Source organism: Microtus oregoni, unplaced genomic scaffold (assembly GCF_018167655.1).
Source record: "Microtus oregoni isolate MIOR12 unplaced genomic scaffold, Mior012 000015F_ref0000493, whole genome shotgun sequence".
NCBI classification, from domain to species: domain Eukaryota; kingdom Metazoa; phylum Chordata; class Mammalia; order Rodentia; family Cricetidae; genus Microtus; species Microtus oregoni.
This window is the reverse complement of record NW_024543074.1, coordinates 3,248,929-3,269,544: the sequence shown is the minus strand read 5'-3', so window position 1 is coordinate 3,269,544 and position 20,616 is coordinate 3,248,929. Positions and strand designations below refer to the sequence as shown.

General features: G+C 44.2%; 1 protein-coding gene across 4 annotated transcripts in view; it reads left to right on the top strand.

The window, feature by feature from the left end:
- The window catches only part of Znf652 (zinc finger protein 652), a 56,600-nt gene extending 38,770 nt beyond the window's left edge, over positions 1 to 17,830 (top strand). For 2 of the 4 annotated variants that reach the window (XM_041664117.1, XM_041664118.1), the window contains exons 2-6: positions 2,495 to 3,649; positions 6,396 to 6,543; positions 6,848 to 6,963; positions 7,381 to 7,525; positions 9,112 to 14,905. In XM_041664117.1, the coding sequence (XP_041520051.1) occupies positions 2,753 to 3,649; positions 6,396 to 6,543; positions 6,848 to 6,963; positions 7,381 to 7,525; positions 9,112 to 9,632 (1,827 nt within the window). In that variant the 5' untranslated portion in view covers positions 2,495 to 2,752 and the 3' untranslated portion in view covers positions 9,633 to 14,905. Of the gene's footprint in view, positions 1 to 2,494; positions 3,650 to 6,395; positions 6,544 to 6,847; positions 6,964 to 7,380; positions 7,526 to 9,111; positions 14,906 to 17,145 lie in introns of those variants that run through there. The other 2 variants (XR_005975618.1, XR_005975617.1) reach the window with 2 other exon arrangements.
- Positions 17,831 to 20,616: the final 2,786 nt, after the last annotated feature.

Below are 20,616 nucleotides of genomic sequence, written 5' to 3'. Positions count from 1 at the left end.
ATGTGGAGACTGTTGATGCTTGCAAGTCATTAGGTAGTCACTGGAAGCAACCCTGTTTTGTCCTCTTCCAGCCAGCCTGCTACAACTCCTCAAGTCCCTAGCAGATGGGAAGCACTTAAGTGATCAACAAGTGTGCGACAAAGTGCTTTGCCTAAATACAAATGCTTATGATTATTTTTTTCTCCCAACCTTTTTTATTTTATTTTTTTATTTTATTGATTTTTACTGAGCTCTACATTTTTCTCCGCTCCCCTCCCTTCCTCTCCCCTCCCCTTCAACCCTCCCCCATGGTCCCCATGCTCCCAATTACACAGGTGATCTTGTCTTTTCCTACTTCCTATGGAGATTAGATTCATGTATGTCTCTCTTAGTGTCCTCATTGTTGTCTAAATTCTCTGGGATTGTGATTTGTGGGCTGATTTTTTTTTTTGCTTTATGTTTAAAAACCACTTATGAGCGAGTACATGTGATACTTGTCTTTCTGTGTCTGGGTTACCTCATTCAATATGATGTTTTCTAGATCCATCCATTTTCCTGCAAAATTCAAGATGTCGTTTTTTTTTTTTCTGCTGTGTAGTACTCCATTGTGTAAATGTACCACATTTTCTTTATCCATTCTTCGGTCGAGGGCCATTTAGGTTGTTTCCAGGTTCTGGCTGTGACAAACAAAGCTGCTATGAACATAGTTGAGCACATGTCCTTGTGGCACAATTGAGCATCCTTTGGGTATATACCCAAAAGTAGTATTTACTGGGTCTTGAGGAAGGTTGTTTCCTAATTTTCTGAGAAATTGCCACACTGACATCCAAAGGGGCTGTACCAGCTTGCATTCCCACCAGCATATTCCTTATGATTATTTTATAAACCAGAGAATCAGCCATGCTTTACAGTTTTACAGTGTGCTGCTTGGCTCCCATGCTTTGATTGGTAGACTACTAAGATATAGATTGTTGGTACAGTGTTGGATTGACAGTAACAAAATCAGATTAGAAATTAACTCTGCTTTTTGTTCCCTTTATGAACATAGTTGTTCATACCTTCTCTTCCTTAATATTATGGTTTGTTTTATGCAGAACAGGCCAGAGAGGCCGAAGTGACTCCCATTACAATTGTTAAAGTTATATCATTAAGTGTACTGAACAGTTTCTTATTAAGGTTATTTTTTAAAAAAAGACAACATAACAAGATTTTATTTATTTAAGGCAAGTAGAACCAGTTTTATGAAGAAAAAGCCAGTAATGGTGGCCATACATTTAATCCCGGCACTTGAGCCCAAAGTGGCCTAGTCTGCATAATGAGTTTCAGGACAACCAGGGCTATGTAGTGAGACTCTTGTCTCAATTAAAATAAGGAAAAAATAAGCTTTACTTATTTTTAACTAATTAAAAATCAACCCCAAAGTTTTACACTAGGTATGAAGTAGATTAATAACAATATTTTTGACCAGGTGGTGGCACATACCTTTAATCCCAACACTTGGGAGGCAGAGGAAGGCTCTGTGAGTTCAAGGATAGCCTGGTCTACAAGAGTTTCAGGACAGGCTCCAAGCTACAGAGAAACCCTGTCTCAAAAACAAAACAAAACAAAATAATAATAATATATCTCAAGTGCCTACCACATGAAGACATTCAGCAAACACTGGCTTCCTGCCTTCTGTCAGCTAGACAGGACTGTTTCTTCAGTGTTACTCATTTGACTCAGCTGTTGAGTGCTTGGCCACACAGCAATACAAGGCATGTTGCAAACATTGTATGCCCTTCTGATTTTTTTTTTTTTTAATGGATGGATGGTTTTAGTTTCTTAGAACCACATCGACCTGGTGGTTGCTAATTCTCAGAATTTTGACTTCTCCGCAACTGACACATGAAAAATCACCCAGTTGTAGAGAGGATCTAGTAAGCCGTCAACAAATGTCAGAATGCTTCAGCTTGACTCCCGTCGCCTGAAGGCAGGTCTAGTTACACTTGGTTTATAATACTGCAGACCAGGACATTTTTCTTCTGTGATCATGCCACTTAGCTGCCTTATTTCCATGGCCCACAGTTCCATGTTGCCTCCATTGTTTGTGGGTTCTCACTCTGCTGCGTGTGGTGGCTGCTGCTGAAGGAAGCTGCCTGCATGAGTCTCTTGAGTGCTCCATGGCCTCTTGTGTCTCTAGACTAATATCAGTAGGTCCTGCAGCCTCCAGCATGGCAGACATCATGCACTAGTAGGGACTTATTTCTCTAATACATGTTATATACTGCACTGTTGTAAGCTCTGAAGGTAGCTTGGTGAATTTAACAGATGTGGCTCTTGGCTGATAGCATTTACATTCTGACTGGAAGTAGGAACTCACACAGCCTGTAAAACAATAACCATCCCAAACCATTTGAGGAATATAGCACATCATGGTGTATAGAGTTTGATTTTAAATTTTGTATGTTGTGAGAAACACGTGACCTAAGAAGGAAATGGTGGTATAATTTTTCCCTCGTTTTCTTTCTCTTTGTAGGTAAGATGTTCCAAGTCCCTTGTAGCTCTCTTCAGAAGAAAATCAGGAGAGTTCTCTTCTCTTGCCGTAAGAACAGCCCTGTTTGACTTGTACGTTGGTGCTGTGACGCTGGAAGAATTGCACGCAGGCTCCAGGAGTTCCTTGTTTTCACTTGAGTGGTTAGTTCTCTGTAGATGGAGAACGATTTCAGTCTTAACTGCCCTGTTTTCAAGGTGTTCTCTATAGTCTGAGCTGCTTTATAAACTGGGCCACTTCCCAATGAGCTACCCAGCCAGTCCTTGCCAGGAGCTGGCTGAGAACTGTGCGGTGCATGCAGCCGGAATGGCACAGGAAGACAGCCGTCGCGGTCAGGCGCCACCCGCCTTCTACCATAGTGCCAGCCAGGAGCTCGACCTGTCCACCAAAGTGTACAAAAGGGAGTCTGGAAGCCCTTATTCTGTGCTAGTGGACACCAAGATGAGCAAACCACATCTCCACGAGACCGAGGAGCAGCCATATTTCAGGGAGACAAGGGCAGTGTCTGATGTGCACACTGTCAAGGAAGACCGGGAGAATTCTGATGACACGGAAGAGGAGGAAGAAGTCTCTTACAAAAGGGAGCAGATCATAGTGGAGGTAAACCTTAATAATCAAACATTAAATGTATCTAAAGGGGAAAAGGGTGTCTCTTCTCAGTCCAAAGAGACTCCTGTTCTTAAGACAAGCAGCGAGGAAGGAGAGGAAGAGAGTGAGGAGGAGGCCACAGATGACAGCAATGACTACGGAGAGAATGAACGGCAGAAGAAAAAGGAGAAGCGAGTGGAGAAAGTCAGGGTTACACAAAGGCGAACCCGAAGAGCTGCCTCTGTTGCTGCAGCTGCCACTTCCCCTGCACCTCGCACAACTCGAGGCCGTAGGAAGAGTGCAGAGCTACCCAAGCGGAAGAAGCGGGCTGCCAAGGAGCCCAAAGCTCCTGTCCAGAAAGCTAAGTGTGAAGAGAGAGAGACTCTGACCTGTGAGAAGTGCCCCAGGGTCTTTAATACTCGCTGGTACCTGGAGAAGCACATGAACGTTACTCACAGGCGCATGCAGATCTGTGATAAATGTGGCAAGAAGTTTGTCCTGGAAAGTGAGCTGTCCCTTCACCAGCAAACAGACTGTGAAAAAAACATTCAGGTAGGTCTCATCACCGAGAGGGCAAACTTTCCAGGATAGAACCTGGCTGTTCAGAGTCATCTGGTGTCTGCCCAAGAGAATAAATACAATAGAGGCTGAAGGGACCGATTTCACCAATTTATCGTTTAGACGCTGCTGCTTGGGTCTTTTCAAAACCAAGGCTTAATCCTGTCTTTCAAAAGCATTACGCTTACCTGACGCTGGACTAGTGGGAACCCAGGTACACTGGAAGGGGGATCTGTTGTAGATGATTGACTGGGATGTAAAGTCAGCGCCGACTTTGCACTGAGAGTCACTGTTGTAGGACCTGGGCGATAATTCATTCTGGCATCTTCTGTCAAGGTGGGAGATATTGAGTGAAGGTCAGGAGTAGAGAAAGGTTCCTTGCTGTTTAAAAGGATGCCAGAGTCTAGTGCAGCTGATGGGGACAGAAACCCCGACTCAGACCCGTGGAAATGGAAGATCTCCTGCAGTGAGTTTCCTTTCACCCGTGGAGAGATGGCAACACTAAATGTGTCAAGAGGCAAGCCCAAGGGAATATGCAAACTTTAAACAGAGGCTGAGCTGTTTGAAAATGTTGCTTACCTGGCAATAGGTTATATAATGGTGCTGCACAGTATGGTTGCTGTGACAAACATGGTATTCAAACCAGGCTGGCGTCTGGGAAAGACTGTATATATATATATATATATATATATATAACAGGCTAAGAGGTGCTGAAGGCATTGCAGCTCTATTGGTTTGTACATATGTTTGGTGTATAAATATATATTCATACAAGGTAAGTCTCTTATGTTTCCATGTGTATAATAATCTACCATTTTGAAGTTAACTTTTTAAAAAATAAATTGTTTTACTTTTGTTTTGGGAACTGCTAATATTGGTAACCACCTTTAATTTTCTTTTTGACAATTGTTTTTAATCAATGACTGAGATCAGTGGCTTCCTTTAAAGAGATTTTTCTTTTAATCTGCTGATTTGACTTGTATATCATGACTTGATCGAGACATTCTGGGTAAATAAAAGAAGACTCCTCAGGGTTCTCCAGCAGTTGTCTGTGCAGGCAGTTGTTGCCGGGTCAGTCCAATGGATCGTAGTGCAGTGCTGCCCCCTAGAGGTCAAATGTGGATTTCATATTGGCTCCTTACTGAAAAGGCGTTCCTCATTTCTGTCTCTAGGAGCTGCTTATTTTGTAGGTTCTTTTTCTTTTCACTTGAATTTGCTTAAGTTTACAGAAAATAGCAGTTCTTTTCTATGAGTTCCTGTGCTTTTCCTCATTACGATATGTTCACTCTTTGCTTACGTTATGTGGGTTCTGTTGAATGAAAACCTTTCACATTCCTAGACTGGAGAGATGGCTCAACAGTTAGGAGCACTGTCTGCTCTTTCAGAGGACCTGAGTTTGTACCCAGCACCCACATGGCAGCTCATAACCATTTTAAACTCCAGTTCCAGGGGATCCAATACGCTCTTCTGTCCTTGGGCACCAGGCACACATGCAGTGTGCATGCATACAGCAGACAAAACACTCATATACATAAATAAAAATAAAGAATTTTTTTTAGAAAGGAAACCCTTCACATTCCTAAGGAATTTTGCACTCTGTTTCTTCATACAGCGCCTGATAATCCTGGCAACCTCATAAGAAGGGAAAATTAACCCTGGCAGAAGAGGAGGTCACAGGGTAGCCTGTCCTTTTCCAGGGCAGTGTCCAGCCAGCACCTTGTCTCTGAGCTCTTGGGTTCTTCTCCCCTGCAGTGGCAGTGGTACTCAAGAGGCTTTGGTGACTGAGTTCCCTGTGCTCATTCCTCAGAGCCTGGCAGTTGTCATGAACTTTGTGACATTGACTTTATGCTTGATAGTGCAGGGTGCTAAGGAGCCTTGGTCTAAGGAACCAGGCATTGTGACGGAAGGAGGTCTGGGATTGGGCGAGGGGAGCAGGAGAATGGCCAGCGTTTTAGAGGTTGTATTAGCTTCTGTCAGAGGGAAATAGCAACAGAGTAAATTAGATTTAGGGAAAGTTAGTAAACCTTAAGCATTTGTTACAGGACTTTTCAAAATGTGTTCTCTAATGCAGAAGGATCTTGTTATAGTCTTCAGATCTGTAATGCTTAGATAGCTTGCCTTTACTATTTGTGTTAATTTCAAACTTAACTTATTTCTCTGGTAAACACCTCTTAACTGCATGGCACCCTGGGTAGGAGACAGTAACTGTGTTTGCTGGTCTATGCCATAAACAAGCCTGAAGGTCTAACAGATATGCTGGCATATACTTATGCTCCCTGTACCTGAGAGATAGAGGCAGGATCATGATTTGAGGCTAGCCTTGGCCAGATAGTAAGTTTGAGGCCACTGTGGGCTATACAGTAAGACACTCTACCTCAAAATAAACAGCAAGTGTGTGTGTGTGTGTGCATGTGCGCGTGCGTGTGTGTAAAACACCAAACAATTATAAGTGTAACACTGAAGTGGTAATAACAATTGGTTCTTTGTCATTAGTGGAACTTTCCACTTCTTACCTTAGATTCTGCCATTGTTTGCATGCTCCCAAGATATATAAAAATAGATATTGGAAAATAGAACATACAGTTGTTGGTGTTGAAATATGGACTTCATGGAGGAATAGGTTTTGTCAAGATTCTGACCTTGCACTATGAATCTAAAGTAGATCCATTTCATCTGCCAGGAGGCACAATGGCCTCCTGAAGTTTGATAAATGAAGACTCTTTCTGTTTATCCTGCTCAGTGTGTTTCCTGTAACAAGTCCTTCAAGAAACTCTGGTCCCTTCATGAACATATCAAGATTGTCCATGGGTATGCAGAAAAAAAATTTGCCTGTGAGATTTGTGAGAAGAAGTTCTATACCATGGCTCACGTGCGGAAACACATGGTCGGTAAGTCTGTCTGCCCCTCTGCTCTCTGCCCGTGGCGGTCTCTGGGGTTCTGTCTGCTCCACATTGGGCAGACTGAGTAGAGCCACCATCCTGCAGTCAGTTTTAACGTGTTGAGACTAAATACAGCGTGTCTTCAGCATCACCGAGTGGGATAGTGCAGTCTTCCCACCAGATTCTCTCCAGCGTCGCTGTTATTTTCCCTCTGGAGCACTGCTGCTAACGTGCCATGCCTATGACATCTGTCTCTTCCAGGCTGGGTCTTCTGGTAGAATTGTTTTGAGTTTAAATGCTTTCTGTGTTACAGCACACACAAAAGACATGCCATTTACATGTGAAACCTGTGGAAAGTCTTTCAAGCGCAGCATGTCACTGAAGGTGCACTCCTTGCAGCACTCTGGAGAGAAACCCTTCCGGTGTGAGGTAAGGAACAAGCCACACACAGATCCAAAGCTAGGGTTGTGTTGATGCTGCAGCAGCGAGAATGGAGTGTGGGGTGCAAAGCACAAGGCTGTGTGCACTGAAGCTTCGGGCGTGCACCAGGTTTCTGTTGTCCTCTCACTGCTAGGAAGAGAAACGTCCCATTAGCACACAGTTAGTGTGTTAGGTTAGCTTGGGAGGAATATGCAGTCACTGACTTTTCTTTCTCAGTGATTCAGAGAAGTAGAGTATGAGCCAGTGATAATTACATGAAAAAATTTCCCTTGTATTCATAACTCAGCTATGGGAACATAGCAAATCCAAACAGCTGCCATAAGCAGCTTGTGTTTTGAGTATGAAAATAAACCTATAAGCCTGTGAGTGTTTGGCATCCAGCACCATCCCCTGTGTCCGATGCAGAACTGCGACGAGAGGTTCCAGTACAAGTACCAGCTCCGCTCGCACATGAGCATCCACATTGGGCACAAACAGTTCATGTGCCAGTGGTGCGGCAAGGACTTCAACATGAAGCAGTACTTTGACGAACACATGAAGACACACACTGGTAAGGATCTCTTGGCGAAGGTACAGATAGTCCCTAGTACTTGTTGGTAGTCATTTTCGGATCTGTCTTTAAACCTAAACCATAAATTTGTGTTACTTTCCCGTTTTGTTTTGTCTTGAGGAAAAATCTTGCTGTGCAGTCCAGGCTGGTCTCAGACTCAAAGCAATCCTCCTGCCTTGGTCTTGTAGGTGCTGAGGTCAGAGGCATGCTCCACCATGCCTGGGACAGACTTGCTTTGTAAATGAAAGTCTCACTTTAAGAAAGCCTGAGATATAAAAATTCATCTATAGCCAGACGGTGGTGGCACACACTTTAAACCCAGCACTAGGGAGGCAGGGGCAGGTGGATCTTTGTGAGTTTGAAGCCTGCCTGGTCTACAGAGTAAATTCTAGGACAGCCAAAGATACACAAAGAAACCCTGTCTCAAAAAAAAAATTAATCTATAATACTGAAATTTTTCTTTTATAACTATTTTTAAAAGAGTTATTTATGTGCGTGCCTTTTGAGTTTTTGTTTTGTTTTTTGTGACAGACTGTCATACTGAAGCACAGGTTATCCTGGAGCCCATGACAATCCTCCTGCCTTTGGCTCCTATGTGCTAGGATTACAGACGAGTGTGGCCACCATGTCCAACCATAAATGACTTGTTTGTTTTGTCCTCTTTTTTTTTTTATAAAGTTTATTTATTTATTTAGTATACAGTGTTCTGTCTACATGTATGCCTGAAGGCCAGAAGAGGGCACCAGATCTCATTACAGGTGGTCACCATGTGGTTGCTGGGAATTGAACTCAGGACCTCTGGAAGAGCAGTCAGTGCTCTTAACCACTAAGCCATCTCTCCAGCCCCCTTGTCCTCTTTTTTGAGACAGGGTCTCTCTGTCGACCAGGCTGGCCTTGTCTCAGAGTACTGGGATTAAAGGCATGGGATTACACACCCAGTCCTTTCAAAATTCTTAGAGTTGATTGGTATCTTTCAAGAAAACATGCACTAAATGAAGTTAAGTACATTTTAACCCTCTCTGTGTATGTAAGGATATATGCACCATAGCATTTGATAAGAATATATATATTCTTATCAAACCCTATAGCCCTGGCTGTCCTGGATCGCTCTGTAAACCAGGCTGGCCTTGAACTCACAGAGATCCAAGCGCCTCTGCTTCTCAAGTGCTGGGATTAAAGACTTGAGCCACTACCACCACCAGGGGATAAGAATCTTACAAACCTTTAACTCATGTTGCTGTAAGAAGGAACGCTACCAGATGTAGTGATTGGAGTAGAGCCAGGTTCCCTGAATACGACTTAATACACAGCAGCATGAGCACCTGCTGCAAGGAAAGGGGGCAGTAGTGAAGTGACCGTGAGCTGGCACAGTGGTAGATAGTAGAGAGAGACACGGTGTCCATAGGCCCCACCTGCACCATCCACCACTACCTCCCATTTTCCTCCTCTTCCCTTCCAGCATGGTAGGCTGTAAGTTGTATTTGTGCCTGCTGTGTCCTGTTACGTCTCAGTTTGGGGAACCAAGTGCTGTGGGTGAAAGCATGAGCAGCAGGTACATCAGCCCTGTTTGTCTGTGCTCATCCCAGGAGAGAAACCTTTTATCTGTGAAATCTGTGGCAAAAGCTTCACCAGCCGCCCCAACATGAAGAGGCACCGCAGAACTCACACAGGCGAGAAGCCTTACCCCTGTGATGTGTGTGGCCAGCGGTTCCGTTTCTCCAACATGCTGAAGGCCCACAAGGAGAAGTGCTTCCGAGTGACCAGCCCAGTGAACGTACCGCCAGCTGTCCAGATCCCTATGTCCACAGCGCCAGCTGCTCCAGCTCCAGCTGTGGCCAACACTCCTACGAGCCCAGCCCCCGCAGTCAGTATGAACCCCGTGGGTGGCCCTCTTCCCTCAAGGCCGGTCCCACATCCTTTCTCGCACCTGCACATCCACACGCATCCACACCACGCACATCACCTCCCCATCCCACCTGTGCCTCACCTGCCCCCACCTCCGGCCCTCTTTAAGAGTGAGCCCCTAAACCACAGAGGCCAGAGCGAGGACACCTTCCTGAGGCATCTGACAGAGAAGAACAGCGCGCCCCAGGCCCAGCATCATTAGCGCCCGCCGGAGTGCCATCCCCGTGGTGAGTTGGCAGAAGGGGTGCAGCTGTGCCTCTCTGGGGTCTCTCCGTCTCCATGGCCTCCTTCAGGACTTTGACCACTGTCCTGGTGAGCGATCAGACTGACCCGAAGGAGTGAACAAGAAGACTGCCCTCACAACCAGGGGAACCACTGAACTAAAGCCCAATTTGCTTGCATTTTCTGATGACTTTTATAAATTTCAGATACTCAGACTGCGGGATTTTATAATTTCATATCAGCGGATGAGGTATGCTTGCTTTTATATCCTGGTCTTCTCCTCAAAGAGGGGACAGGCCTGATTTCCTTTATACTAATCGGGAAGGCTGTGAGATTAATCCAGAGCATTAACTGTATCACTGTGTATTGTAATGAGTTCTTTTCAGCTTTTGGTGCTGACTGCAGTCGAGCTGGTCACAATTCACACAATATCAAGCATTATAGAGAAGATGGGAGTTTTCTTCTTTGTGTAGCTCTTTTAACACACTCTTTATTTTACTACAGAAATTATTTTAGAGTTTTTGTATAGACTTTAGTAGTCTGTTTCTAAAATGAAATGTATTTCAATAAGCTGTGTAATTTTTCAGTGTAGCTAAACCCATGTTGTAAAATAGATAAATTTTTATAATCATCAAAATGTGATTCTTAAAGATGCATATAGTAACTTCTATTTCAAATTTATTCTAACATCCGTACAACACAAAGGTGCTTCTGGGACTGGGTGAGGGTCACCAGACCAGGTTACTGGAAGAGCAAGGTTCATAAGTACTCAGGAACTTACCATCTTTGCTGGGCACTCCGTCCATCGGCTCACTGACACGCTCCATCCCTGGTGTCCCTTTGAGCCCCTCTGTGGATTCAGTGGGGTGGTGCATTGGAATAGGGTCACCAAAAGCTTGTCTGATTTGAAAATCTGAGTAACATTGTGAATACCTTCAGAAGGAAGTGGCAGAGGTTTCCTTTCGATCACGTCTGTTTCTCACTTCTCTTAGGAACTTTGTCATACTCAGCTGTTAGGGAAGATAAATTGGCATCTCTAATTTTGAGGTTGCTTTGTTTCCCAGAACCATTAGGAGAAGCTAAATGGTGAGCTGAAATCATAAGTGTAATTGCTGATAGAGGCTGAGAAATGCGAATGAGAAGACAAATTGGCTTCTAAGTTTTAAAATGTCTGCAGTGTCTAAAATGTGGGTGTCACTTTGATCTGCATCTGCCATTTAAGTTGTAGTGAGAGGAAACCCCAAGTACTGCTGCCTCGTCGTTGTCCTCCACAGTTAGGCGAGGAAGGAGCAACACCCCTGCCTCTGGGCAACTTCCACAGGGCCTGGTCACCCTGGAGCGAGTTGTATAGGAAGCTGAAGAGAAGGGCCAACAGTGGTTTCGGTCAGCTGGCAAATGTGGACCACGAAGCTACACGTTTTCTACTTCTTCACCTTAGAGACTGAGTTCCAAGAGTGGCCACTTCCACTTCTCTTCCTCATTTCTCTTTCCTCAGGCTCGTAAATCAGAACTTTAGCTGTTATTTATTTATCTTTGATATGAAATGTGCAGATATGCGTCACGCACTTTTTTTTCTGGCCACTTAACTCTGGTTGGGGACACATGGACTCTGGATTGAAGTTAGGTTCCTGCTTCTACGTATCATACTCTACATTAGCTTTTTGGTTTCATATTTCTAGATTTACTACAGTTTTACCTTTGTCTTCTGTAATACATAGGAAAAATTGTGTGCTGAGACAGGAAAGTATCTCAGGACACACCTTTCCTCCAGTTCTAGGCATAAATTTTAACAAATGGTAGTTTTAATATTTGCGTACATTCCCGGAGCCCCCATATACCCAAGCCAAATAGGCAGCCAGTTCCTTCTCCGCTCACTTCCACAGTCTCCTTTGCATCCCATGGAAAGTCTGCAGATCTACACTTTCTTGTAGACATATCAATATTTCATGGTCAAGTCTATAATATTAAAATATTTTTATCAAAAAAGTATGTTATAGCTTAGTTAATTGGTTTTATCTTATTTTGTGCTAAATACAGTATTGGACAGAGATTCTAAATTCTAGACTTGAGGCTGTTGAATCAACTATTTTATGGATGTACTATGAATACTCATTGAAAAATTCAGGTAGTCAAGTCTGATTTTTTTTAATTCAAATGACTATAGCCATAAGAAAGTGTCTGCTACATAGGAAATCCAGTAATAACTCAATAACCACCACTCTCCTTAACAGAAGCAGAAAGTAAGGAATTAGGAAAGTGAGTTAGCACTGTCACACTGTGTAATGCATTCTTACTGCAATGTATTCTGGAACAATCTAGAAATGCCAATTTTTTTCTGGATAAGTATATCTTCCCTGACTTGGGATTTGTAAGAAACCTGTTCTTTAAAACATGGCTCTCATCAGTGTCATGTATGAATAATGAACATATGCATAATGAAATTCATACCGAGATGCTTCTGAGCCCAGGGCCACAGGGTTGAGCCTGAAACATGCAGGCGCATTGGGTTTAACATGCTGAAGACTCAAACTCAGGGTTGAAAATGTACTTGGGGGCCGCTGCTAAGATAAAAGTTGCATCATGTGTGTCCTCTCCATGTGTACTGCGGTGCCCCAAGGTTCTGCGGAACCTGTTCAGTTCTTGTTATCTGTTCATGGAGAAGGTTGTGGAGGAGTTTGATTCTAGGCCCATATCTGTACTTCTTTTAAAGACATAGACCTTATTTCAAAATAACAGATATTAAATTGAGGCTTTCTTGTTGCCATTTTATACTATCTTCAAAGGCATGTATTGTCACAAGGATTACTTTGTCTTCAAATGGTTTTTATTGTTACCAATTTACTTCTATGTAGACCAGGCAAGCCTCAAACTCACAGCTTGAGGACCGGGTCTAAAGGAGTGAACTACAGCAGCCAGCACCCAAGAACTTGTTGTTGTCGTTGTTTTGAGAAATGGTCTCACAGAGCTGGCCTTGAACTCCCTATGTGGATTACGTAGCCTCCAGCCAATGACTCCCCCACCTCAGCTGCCCAAGTGCTGGGATTATGGGTGCTTCGTCACCCTGCCTGGCTACCACAAGGGCGTTTTTGAGTTGGCATTACATTTTTAGAGGCTGGGTTGTACATCTTTCATTCTTTTCTTATAGATTTATCATTTGGATACACACTTTTTTAGCCTAATGAAAGGCTGCTACTCTCAAATTGAGTCAGGTAGGCTCATACTGGGTTAGATTTTAAAACTGAATGAAGAGAAGATGAACCACTTAAAGGCATGTAGCTTCATTTTTTCTGTATATTTTTTACTTGATTCTTATTTTTAGCAAGTGCAGAAGTCTCCATATAGAACTTTAATAAAGTTCAGAAAACCCTTTGAGAATCATTTCCATGCACTGTCGTGGTCCTTCAGCATGGGCCTTTCCAAAGTTGCCTGTCTAAGAACCTCGCTTCTGAGCGTGACCCACACACACTGCTAAGCAGACGCAAACTCTCTGAAGCTTTGAATTTTTAACTTCTTGAACTTTTTTTCAGTTTTTATTATCGTTGAATAGATATGTATTTAGTTTCATTTTTATCTCACTGGAAGATTTAAAATTTGAGAATATGAAATAGAGAACTCCATTGCAGAGTGTGTGTGTGTGAGTGTGTGTGAATGTGTGTGTGAGTGTGTGTGTGTGTGAATGTGTGTGTGAGAGTGAATGTGTGTGTGTGTGTGAGTGTGTGTGTGTGTGTGTGTGTGTGTGTGTGAATTTATTCCCCTCTTGCAGATTTTGGTTAGGAAAACACACTATGACAGGTGAGTTTTTATGGCAAAGAGAGAAAAACTAAAACGTCTATCAGAAGAACCCATTTCAGTTAAAGCTTCTGTTTAAGCTGCTGTGCGGAAATACCACTTTTGTTGCTTTGATGGTCTGCATGATAGAGATTTTAATGCTGTTCCAGACTATATGTGGAACACATCATGAAAAGAGGTGTGTTAGATCTAACCATTTTATCAACTTAAAAAAAAAAAAGATCAGAGATCAGTTGGAATTCTTCAAACTCTAAAGTGGAGTAAAGAATTACCAGTTTTTAAGTTTTTTTCTTTACTTAAACTAAGCTAGAAAATTTCCCAAGAATTCTCTCTCTCCATCTTTTTCTTTCTTTTTCAGGAATAAAAGGTCATTGGCTGTTAGAAATAATGGCATTGTTACGCAGTAGCAACTCACTAGCTAGTCTGCTTGTCAAATCCGTAGCATTCATGAGAAGTAACGCTGACCTTCCAACCCTGGAACTACCTCGATAAAGCAACCCAGAGATCCTCGCTACACTCTATGGAAGCCATAAACGTTGTCAGTCTGGCACCTTCGCAGTTCTATACCTTTGTACTCGCTAGACTTTTTATAGACTTACATTTAGACCTTTTCATCTTAGAGGATAGCTTTTGCAAGACTCCAAGGAAAATAAAATTCCTTAAATTCCCAACCTTGAAACTCTAGTTTCAGTAAATTTGTTTAAAGAATCAGATGCCATACTATTTTAAAAAATCACGTTAAAATTAGAACTGCTTTGCAGACCTACATATTCTGCAAACAAGTTCCTCTTTCTTGTTTCCTCGCTAGAGGCTGTGATAAAGTGGAGTTTTCCACTCTGCTCACTCAGTGACGTTTTCCTGGAGCTGTCTCTCTCACTGTAGCACAGGAGTGAGTAGTTGCTGTCCGTCTGACCCTCTGCTGTCTATCACTCTGCTCTCGAGTGCCTTCAACAAGCCCGTGTCCTGGAGCCTTCTTTCCCTGGTCTGGATCCTACCTCTGATTGTTTCATTCTCCATGAGTATTGGAATTCACCCTTATTCCAAAGGGCTTAGCTACAAACTGGCTAAAACCTGGCTGAGGATTGTGAACACGTCTGTGTTTTGGTCCTCCATATTGCTGCTGGGTTAGCCTTGTAGCTTCTCTGCTTGTCTTACTCCCCACATACGACACCTCTAGTACTAGAACTGTTCTTGTCCTTTGCCACCTTTCTGTTCTTTCACTGCAGGCTGGGTGTTCCTGTACAGTCGAAGGTCATCTAGTGTCTCTCTGGGCCATCTCTTTCTCCTCTGAAGTCTTCCTGAATGCCTACCCTTTCAAATTAAAGGAATGCTGAATGCTGCTATTGCTGCACATCCTTTCTCTCATAAATGTTTTACAGGGTTCCTCCCGTGATCTTATTTTAGTCATAGGAATTTAAAAGTGCTCTCGGGGTTTAACGAAAGTCCGTCATTGATTTTTTTTTTGAGCAGCCCCTCTCATCCAGCCACCCGTCCTCTGTGCAAACCCAGTTTATTTTCCTTTCTAGTTGTCTTCTTACAAGTCATTTAAAAAGTGTAATTGGTGTATAAATATATGAAAGATGTAATAAAAAGGAAACCGAAGTGTGTTCTGTGTGTAGTATGTGCACTTCATTGATAAGAATTCCTTTAGCAGCTGGCTGGTCTCGCTTGTCCCAGATCAAAGCTGGTGCTGTGTGATGGGTTCATTGTCTCCTCCTAAAGTGGAGACAGACGAGCTCCTTCAGAGAGGGAATTGGAATTACTTTTTGTAGGTGAGCGAACACTAATGCACATTTTTGACCTTGTCTTTGCTTTCTGACTTACAAGCTCTTGCCTCGATCCTTAAAGTTATTGGTACTGAGGCATCCAGGACTGATAGCTGCATGAGGCAGGCATCTCAAAAGGCAGCTGTTGATAAATTTGTAATACTTTTTGTCTGGGAACAGACAGGATGTTAATTGGTGGGGTAGTACCAAATTGAGAATCGGTTCGATAATAGAGAAGTCAAGACGTTTGAATGTTTCACTGACTATTTAGAACGAGAGCAGTATGCAGACTGTCAGATGTAGATTCTGGACTGGAGAAGTCACTAACTAGCTTCAGCCTTGCCGTTTCCCACCCGTGTTCTAGACAGTCACTTCTGGAGCACCGGATGCCTAAAAGTACCTGCTTTTAGACCGGCTAGTTTTCTCTGCAGAGTCCCAGGCTTTCGGGTAGTGGAGAGCTATACTTGCCTGTCACTGGGAGGAGCCACACCCCTGGGAAAGGATGACTACTTGTTTTGTGTTATTAGGATGCCTTTGGCCAGGTATCAGAGGAACCCTGCCCCCTCAGAGGTGTTCCGTTGCTTAACGCCAGGTTACCGTCGTCCTATTTGAGCATCTGGTGAGATCGGGGATGTGACAAATTACTTGAAAATGATTTTCATAGGAAATGGAGATGCTCAAAAGGATCTGGAAGCTGGGTTTTGCTTAACATCCAAAGGAAATCTGATGCTTGTGTTGGCTGGTTTCAGTGGAGTCAAGAACCGGCCTGTCCAGGCCTGAGAAGGAAGCAGCTTGTTTCTGCATCCCTGGCTCTCCTGGATGAATAAGGCTCTCCAGTCTGCCTTGTAGGTGAACGGGGCCATGTAGCCAGAAGGAGGGTCTCCCTCACACCTGCATAGGACCTGAGACTACTTGGCAGCATTGGAAAGTATCTTCCCATATATGATTGCTCACTTTAGCTAAGTTGAAAAGAAAGAAACAGTGTAGTGTAATATGTGTTTACTTCTCAAGTTACTCAGATACTTCAGAAAATCAAATCAATTATCTTCCACAAATTTGAATATAATTTTTTTCATTTTTTGAGCTAATTCTATCCATCTGCAGTACTTGTTTTGACCATAAGGGAGCGCTAAAGTACTTTCCTCTCAGCTTTTAAAGCCCTTCTAGGATATTGCTTGGCTCACTGAATTTGATGAAAACATTTTCACATATCTCTAAGTTCAGTAGTTGCTCAGGCCTCATGATGGGAGCAAAGATTCCTGGGTCTGAGCTCTGTGTGGGCCAGGCAGCATAATCATCCAGCCTTTGTTAATATTGGTCACATGAGATTGGAAGTGGGGCCCGTGTCACGAAGGATCCAGTGCTTACTAATTAAATGCAGAGCTGAAAGGCAACCCTCCTCCCTATTTCCTCCTCTGCGTCCCATTGCGGCCCAGCACCGTCCCATCTGTGACTGAGGACTGCTGGAGTGTGTGTACGGGCACATGCTCTCACTTTGTCTGCTCCAAGTCGGTATCGGTTATACCAGGTCTTCCAGTTGAGTGGGGAGGCCTCCCACAGCATGCACCCCTCAGGCCAGAGTTTCCTTGTCTTTGGGCTCCTGGCCCTCATCAGCTTTCTGGGAATTTTGATTGTGCTCATTGCGCATCTTCAGATGAAAAGTTGGGTATCCACTAAGGGAAACACCAGCTGTGAACATTTACCCTGTAGGACCAGGAAGTATTTACCCGTGGAAGGGCATCCCTTACTGATTTCTTTCTTCCTGGTCCCTTTTCCCCAGCAAGACCCAAGAACCTGATCAATGCTGGATGCATAGAGTTGAGGGCTCCTTGTAATTCCAGCCCTGGGCAGAAGCGGAATGGAAGCTGTGACCAGGTTAGGTAGCAGGTGGCTGTCCCCATAGTGCTGAGGTCACTTGTACTTTCTCTTTTCTTAAAGGAAGTCCAGTTTGCTCGCCGGGAATCTTTAGCCTCAGGTTTACAAAGCTTGCTGTTGAATGTCTGTCCAGATGAGAGAGAAGAGAGCAGCTGCTTGCTTCCGGTCCTGCCTGCAAAGTCAAAAGACTGACTGTACAGACTGAGGCAGTGTCTCCCTCGCGTCTCTGTAGAGGCACAGGTGAAGGTCAAGTCAAGGTGGGACTTAGTGAAGGAAGGTACCTGTCATGCTGTAAAGAAGCTTAGAGGACCTTGGGGGGTTGGCAGGTGGGTAGGACAGAATCTCTTGAGATGGGGAAGCCTGGCGGAAGAGGAGGGCTGCTTGGCCCAGGGAGCTGTGTGAAGGGTGGAGTTAGGCGGCCTCTGAGCTGGCCCACAAGGCCTGGCATCCTGTCCAGTCCCCCGCGGTGATAAGTTTCTTCCTTGTGTTAGGTATACCAATATTTTTTTAGCAATGAAATGCACTTTTTTATTTCAACTCAATCATGATTTTAAGTATAAAAAATTTATAGATTGTTAAAACTACTTTTTTGTATATTTTTAACCACTCAATGTAGCATTGTATATTTTATTCTTATTAAGACTCTGGTACAGGTGTGCCATATAATGATTTTTCCCAACATGCTGGGCCTTTGGATGTGTATGGTAACCAACTTCATGCTAATGTTCAAAGTAAAAGAGAAGAAAAAGTAGCCATATTCCTATGTGTCTTTCTTCATTTCTTCCTTCCTCAGATGACATTCTGAGGGTCCCTTGGTTAATGACTGCTCATTTTATATAAAATAATCCTGCAAGCCACACCTGGATTATTGGTTGGTATCTCTGGTTGGTAGCACCTATCACAAGCCCCAAATGCTGCCTGAACTTTTATGAATAGCGTACTTGCTGTCACCTGCCCGCCCAGTCCTGGTGATTGCATCCCAAGCTTGTGCCGCTGCTACCCCCAGCCCTCGTCTCACTTTGGATTTTGACCCAGGGTCTTACTAAGTTGCCCAGGCTAGCCCTGAACTCACTCCGGAACTCAGGCAGGTCTTCAATGTGCCGTCCTCCTGTCTCAGCCTCCTGAGTGTCTGGGCTCACAGGTCTGCACCCCCAGGTTCAGCTGAGTGACATGCCTCCCAGGCTGGCGACCACAGTTAACCTGATGTCCCTTCTGCAGTGTTGCTCCCTTGCTGCTCCTCTGCTGTAGTAACACTGCCCTGACCAGCTGAGCAGGAATTACAGAACTTCCGAGGGGGTGTTTGGGAAAGGATCAGGATCGGCTATGGCCCAGCTAAACACAGGGCAGACAGCTTATCAAGTGTAGTTAGTGAACGGTAGCAGTGGGAAATTCAGTACTGATGCAGCTCCTTTCCTCACCCCCTCCCAGTTCAGTCACCCCCACCCAGTTCAGTCACCCCTCCCAGTTCAGTCACCCCTGCCCAGTTCAGTCCCTCAGCTAGTCACACCACGTGTGTCCATTGAGTGCTTGGATCTAGGACCCAGAGAGTCGGCAGTGGGCGAGGGAGGGAGGGAGTCCTTACTGTCTGGGAGCATGCTTTCCAGTGGAGACAACCTGACAAGTATTTATGTCAACTGAGTTTGGAACCAAAGCCTATAATTTAACCACTTGGGAGGCTGAGGCAAGAGGATCACAAAGTCAAAGGTTGCCTGGAAAACTTAGTGAGACCCTGTTTCAAACAAAAAAACAAGAAGAGCTCTAGAGTTGGTGTTGAGCATTTACCTGGCATGAGTAAGATCCTGGGTCCTATGCTTAGTACTGGGGGAGGGGGATGAATGAGTGCATATATATATTTAAAATTATGTAATGTGGTTTCAGGTGATGTGGGTCCCTGCAACCTGAAGCTTGCCCTCTGAGATAGGGCTGTGCCAACTGGAAGATAAGCCAGCTTTGTCACAAGCCTTCCCAGCTCACATCCACCCTGTTTGTTCCTTTTCCAGGATTCCAATTAGGGACTCCAATGTCTCGGAAGGAAACCTTATTGTTCACATTTCCCTCTGCTTGAAACCTCTTAGAATGGAACAGAGCTGAGCAGACCACAGAATTGCCATTTTTACTCTCTACTTTTTTTTAAAGGTGTGTGTATGTGTGTGTGTGTGTGTGTGAGAGAGAGAGAGAGAGAGAGAGAGAGAGAGAGAGAGAGAAGGTAAAGGTGCCCTAGGAGGCCAGAAAGAGGGTGTCAGAAAGAGGGTGTCAGTTCCCCAGACCTGGAGTTACTGGTGGTTGTGAGCTACCAGTTGTGGGCACTGAGGGTTCTTAACTGCTGAGTCAGCTCTCCAGTCCTTTTGTATCTGACAGATATTAATACACTGTTTTTTTTTTGTTTGTTTGTTTGTTTGTTTGTTTTTTTTAGTTTTTTTCGAGACAGGGTTTCTCTGTAGCTTTGGAGCCTGTCCTGGCACTAGCTCTTGTAGACCAGGCTGGCCTTGAACTCACAGAGATCCACCTGCCTCTGCCTCCCGAGTGCTGGGATTAAAGGCGTGTGCCACCACCGCCCGGCTCACACTGTTTTTTTTTAAAAGATTTATTGTGTATACAGTGTTCTGTTTGTATGCATGCCTGCAAGGCAGAAGAGGCACCAGATCTCACTATAGAGGGTTGTGAGCCAGCATGTGATTGCTGGGAATTGAACTGAGGACCTCTGAAAGAGCAACCAGTGCTCTTAACCTCTGAGTCATCTCTCCAGCCCCTCATTTTGCTTTTGAGATAAGGTCTCACAGTAACCATGGTTGGCATGAAGTTCCCTGTAAAGATCTGCTTACCTCTGCTTCTCCAATCCTGGGATTAAAGGGTACACCACAGCACCCAGCTGGTTTGTTTTTGAGACAGGTGTATGTAGCCATGGCTACATACTTCTTGTTATGTGTTTGAAGGTGACGTTGAACCTCTGTTCGTCCTGTTTCCAAGTGCTAGGATTGTAGGTGTGGCCACTGTTTTTCTTATTAGTACATGCTATAGCTTCCTCTGCCCCGGCACATATTACATCAGTGGCTCTAGACATTGACCACAACTTTAGTAAGAAATATATTTATAGCTGGCTGGTGATGGCACACACCTTTGATCCTAGCCCTTGGGAGGCAGAGGCAGGTGAATCTCTGAGTTCAAGGCCAGCCTGGTCTACAGTTCCAGGACACTGTGCTTTTATTTATATTTTATATATTTTATTTATATTTTATTTATATATTTATTTGAGACAGTTCCACTGTGTGCCTCTGGCTGACCTGGAGCTCACAATACAGCACAGGCTGGCCTGGAGCTTATACTTCAACCCCAGCCTGCCGAGTTCTAGGATGACTGAACCACCAGGCCCAGTTTATCTCAGTTTATCTGCCTGCTGATGCAAGTGTGTGCCTGCTCGTTTATGAGAGAGAGCGCGTGCGTGCGTGCGTGCGTGTGTGTGTGTGTGTGTTTGTGTCAGTAGGCCAGAGGATAGCCACAGCTGTCACCCCCAGGAATGTCATCTGCCTCCTTTGA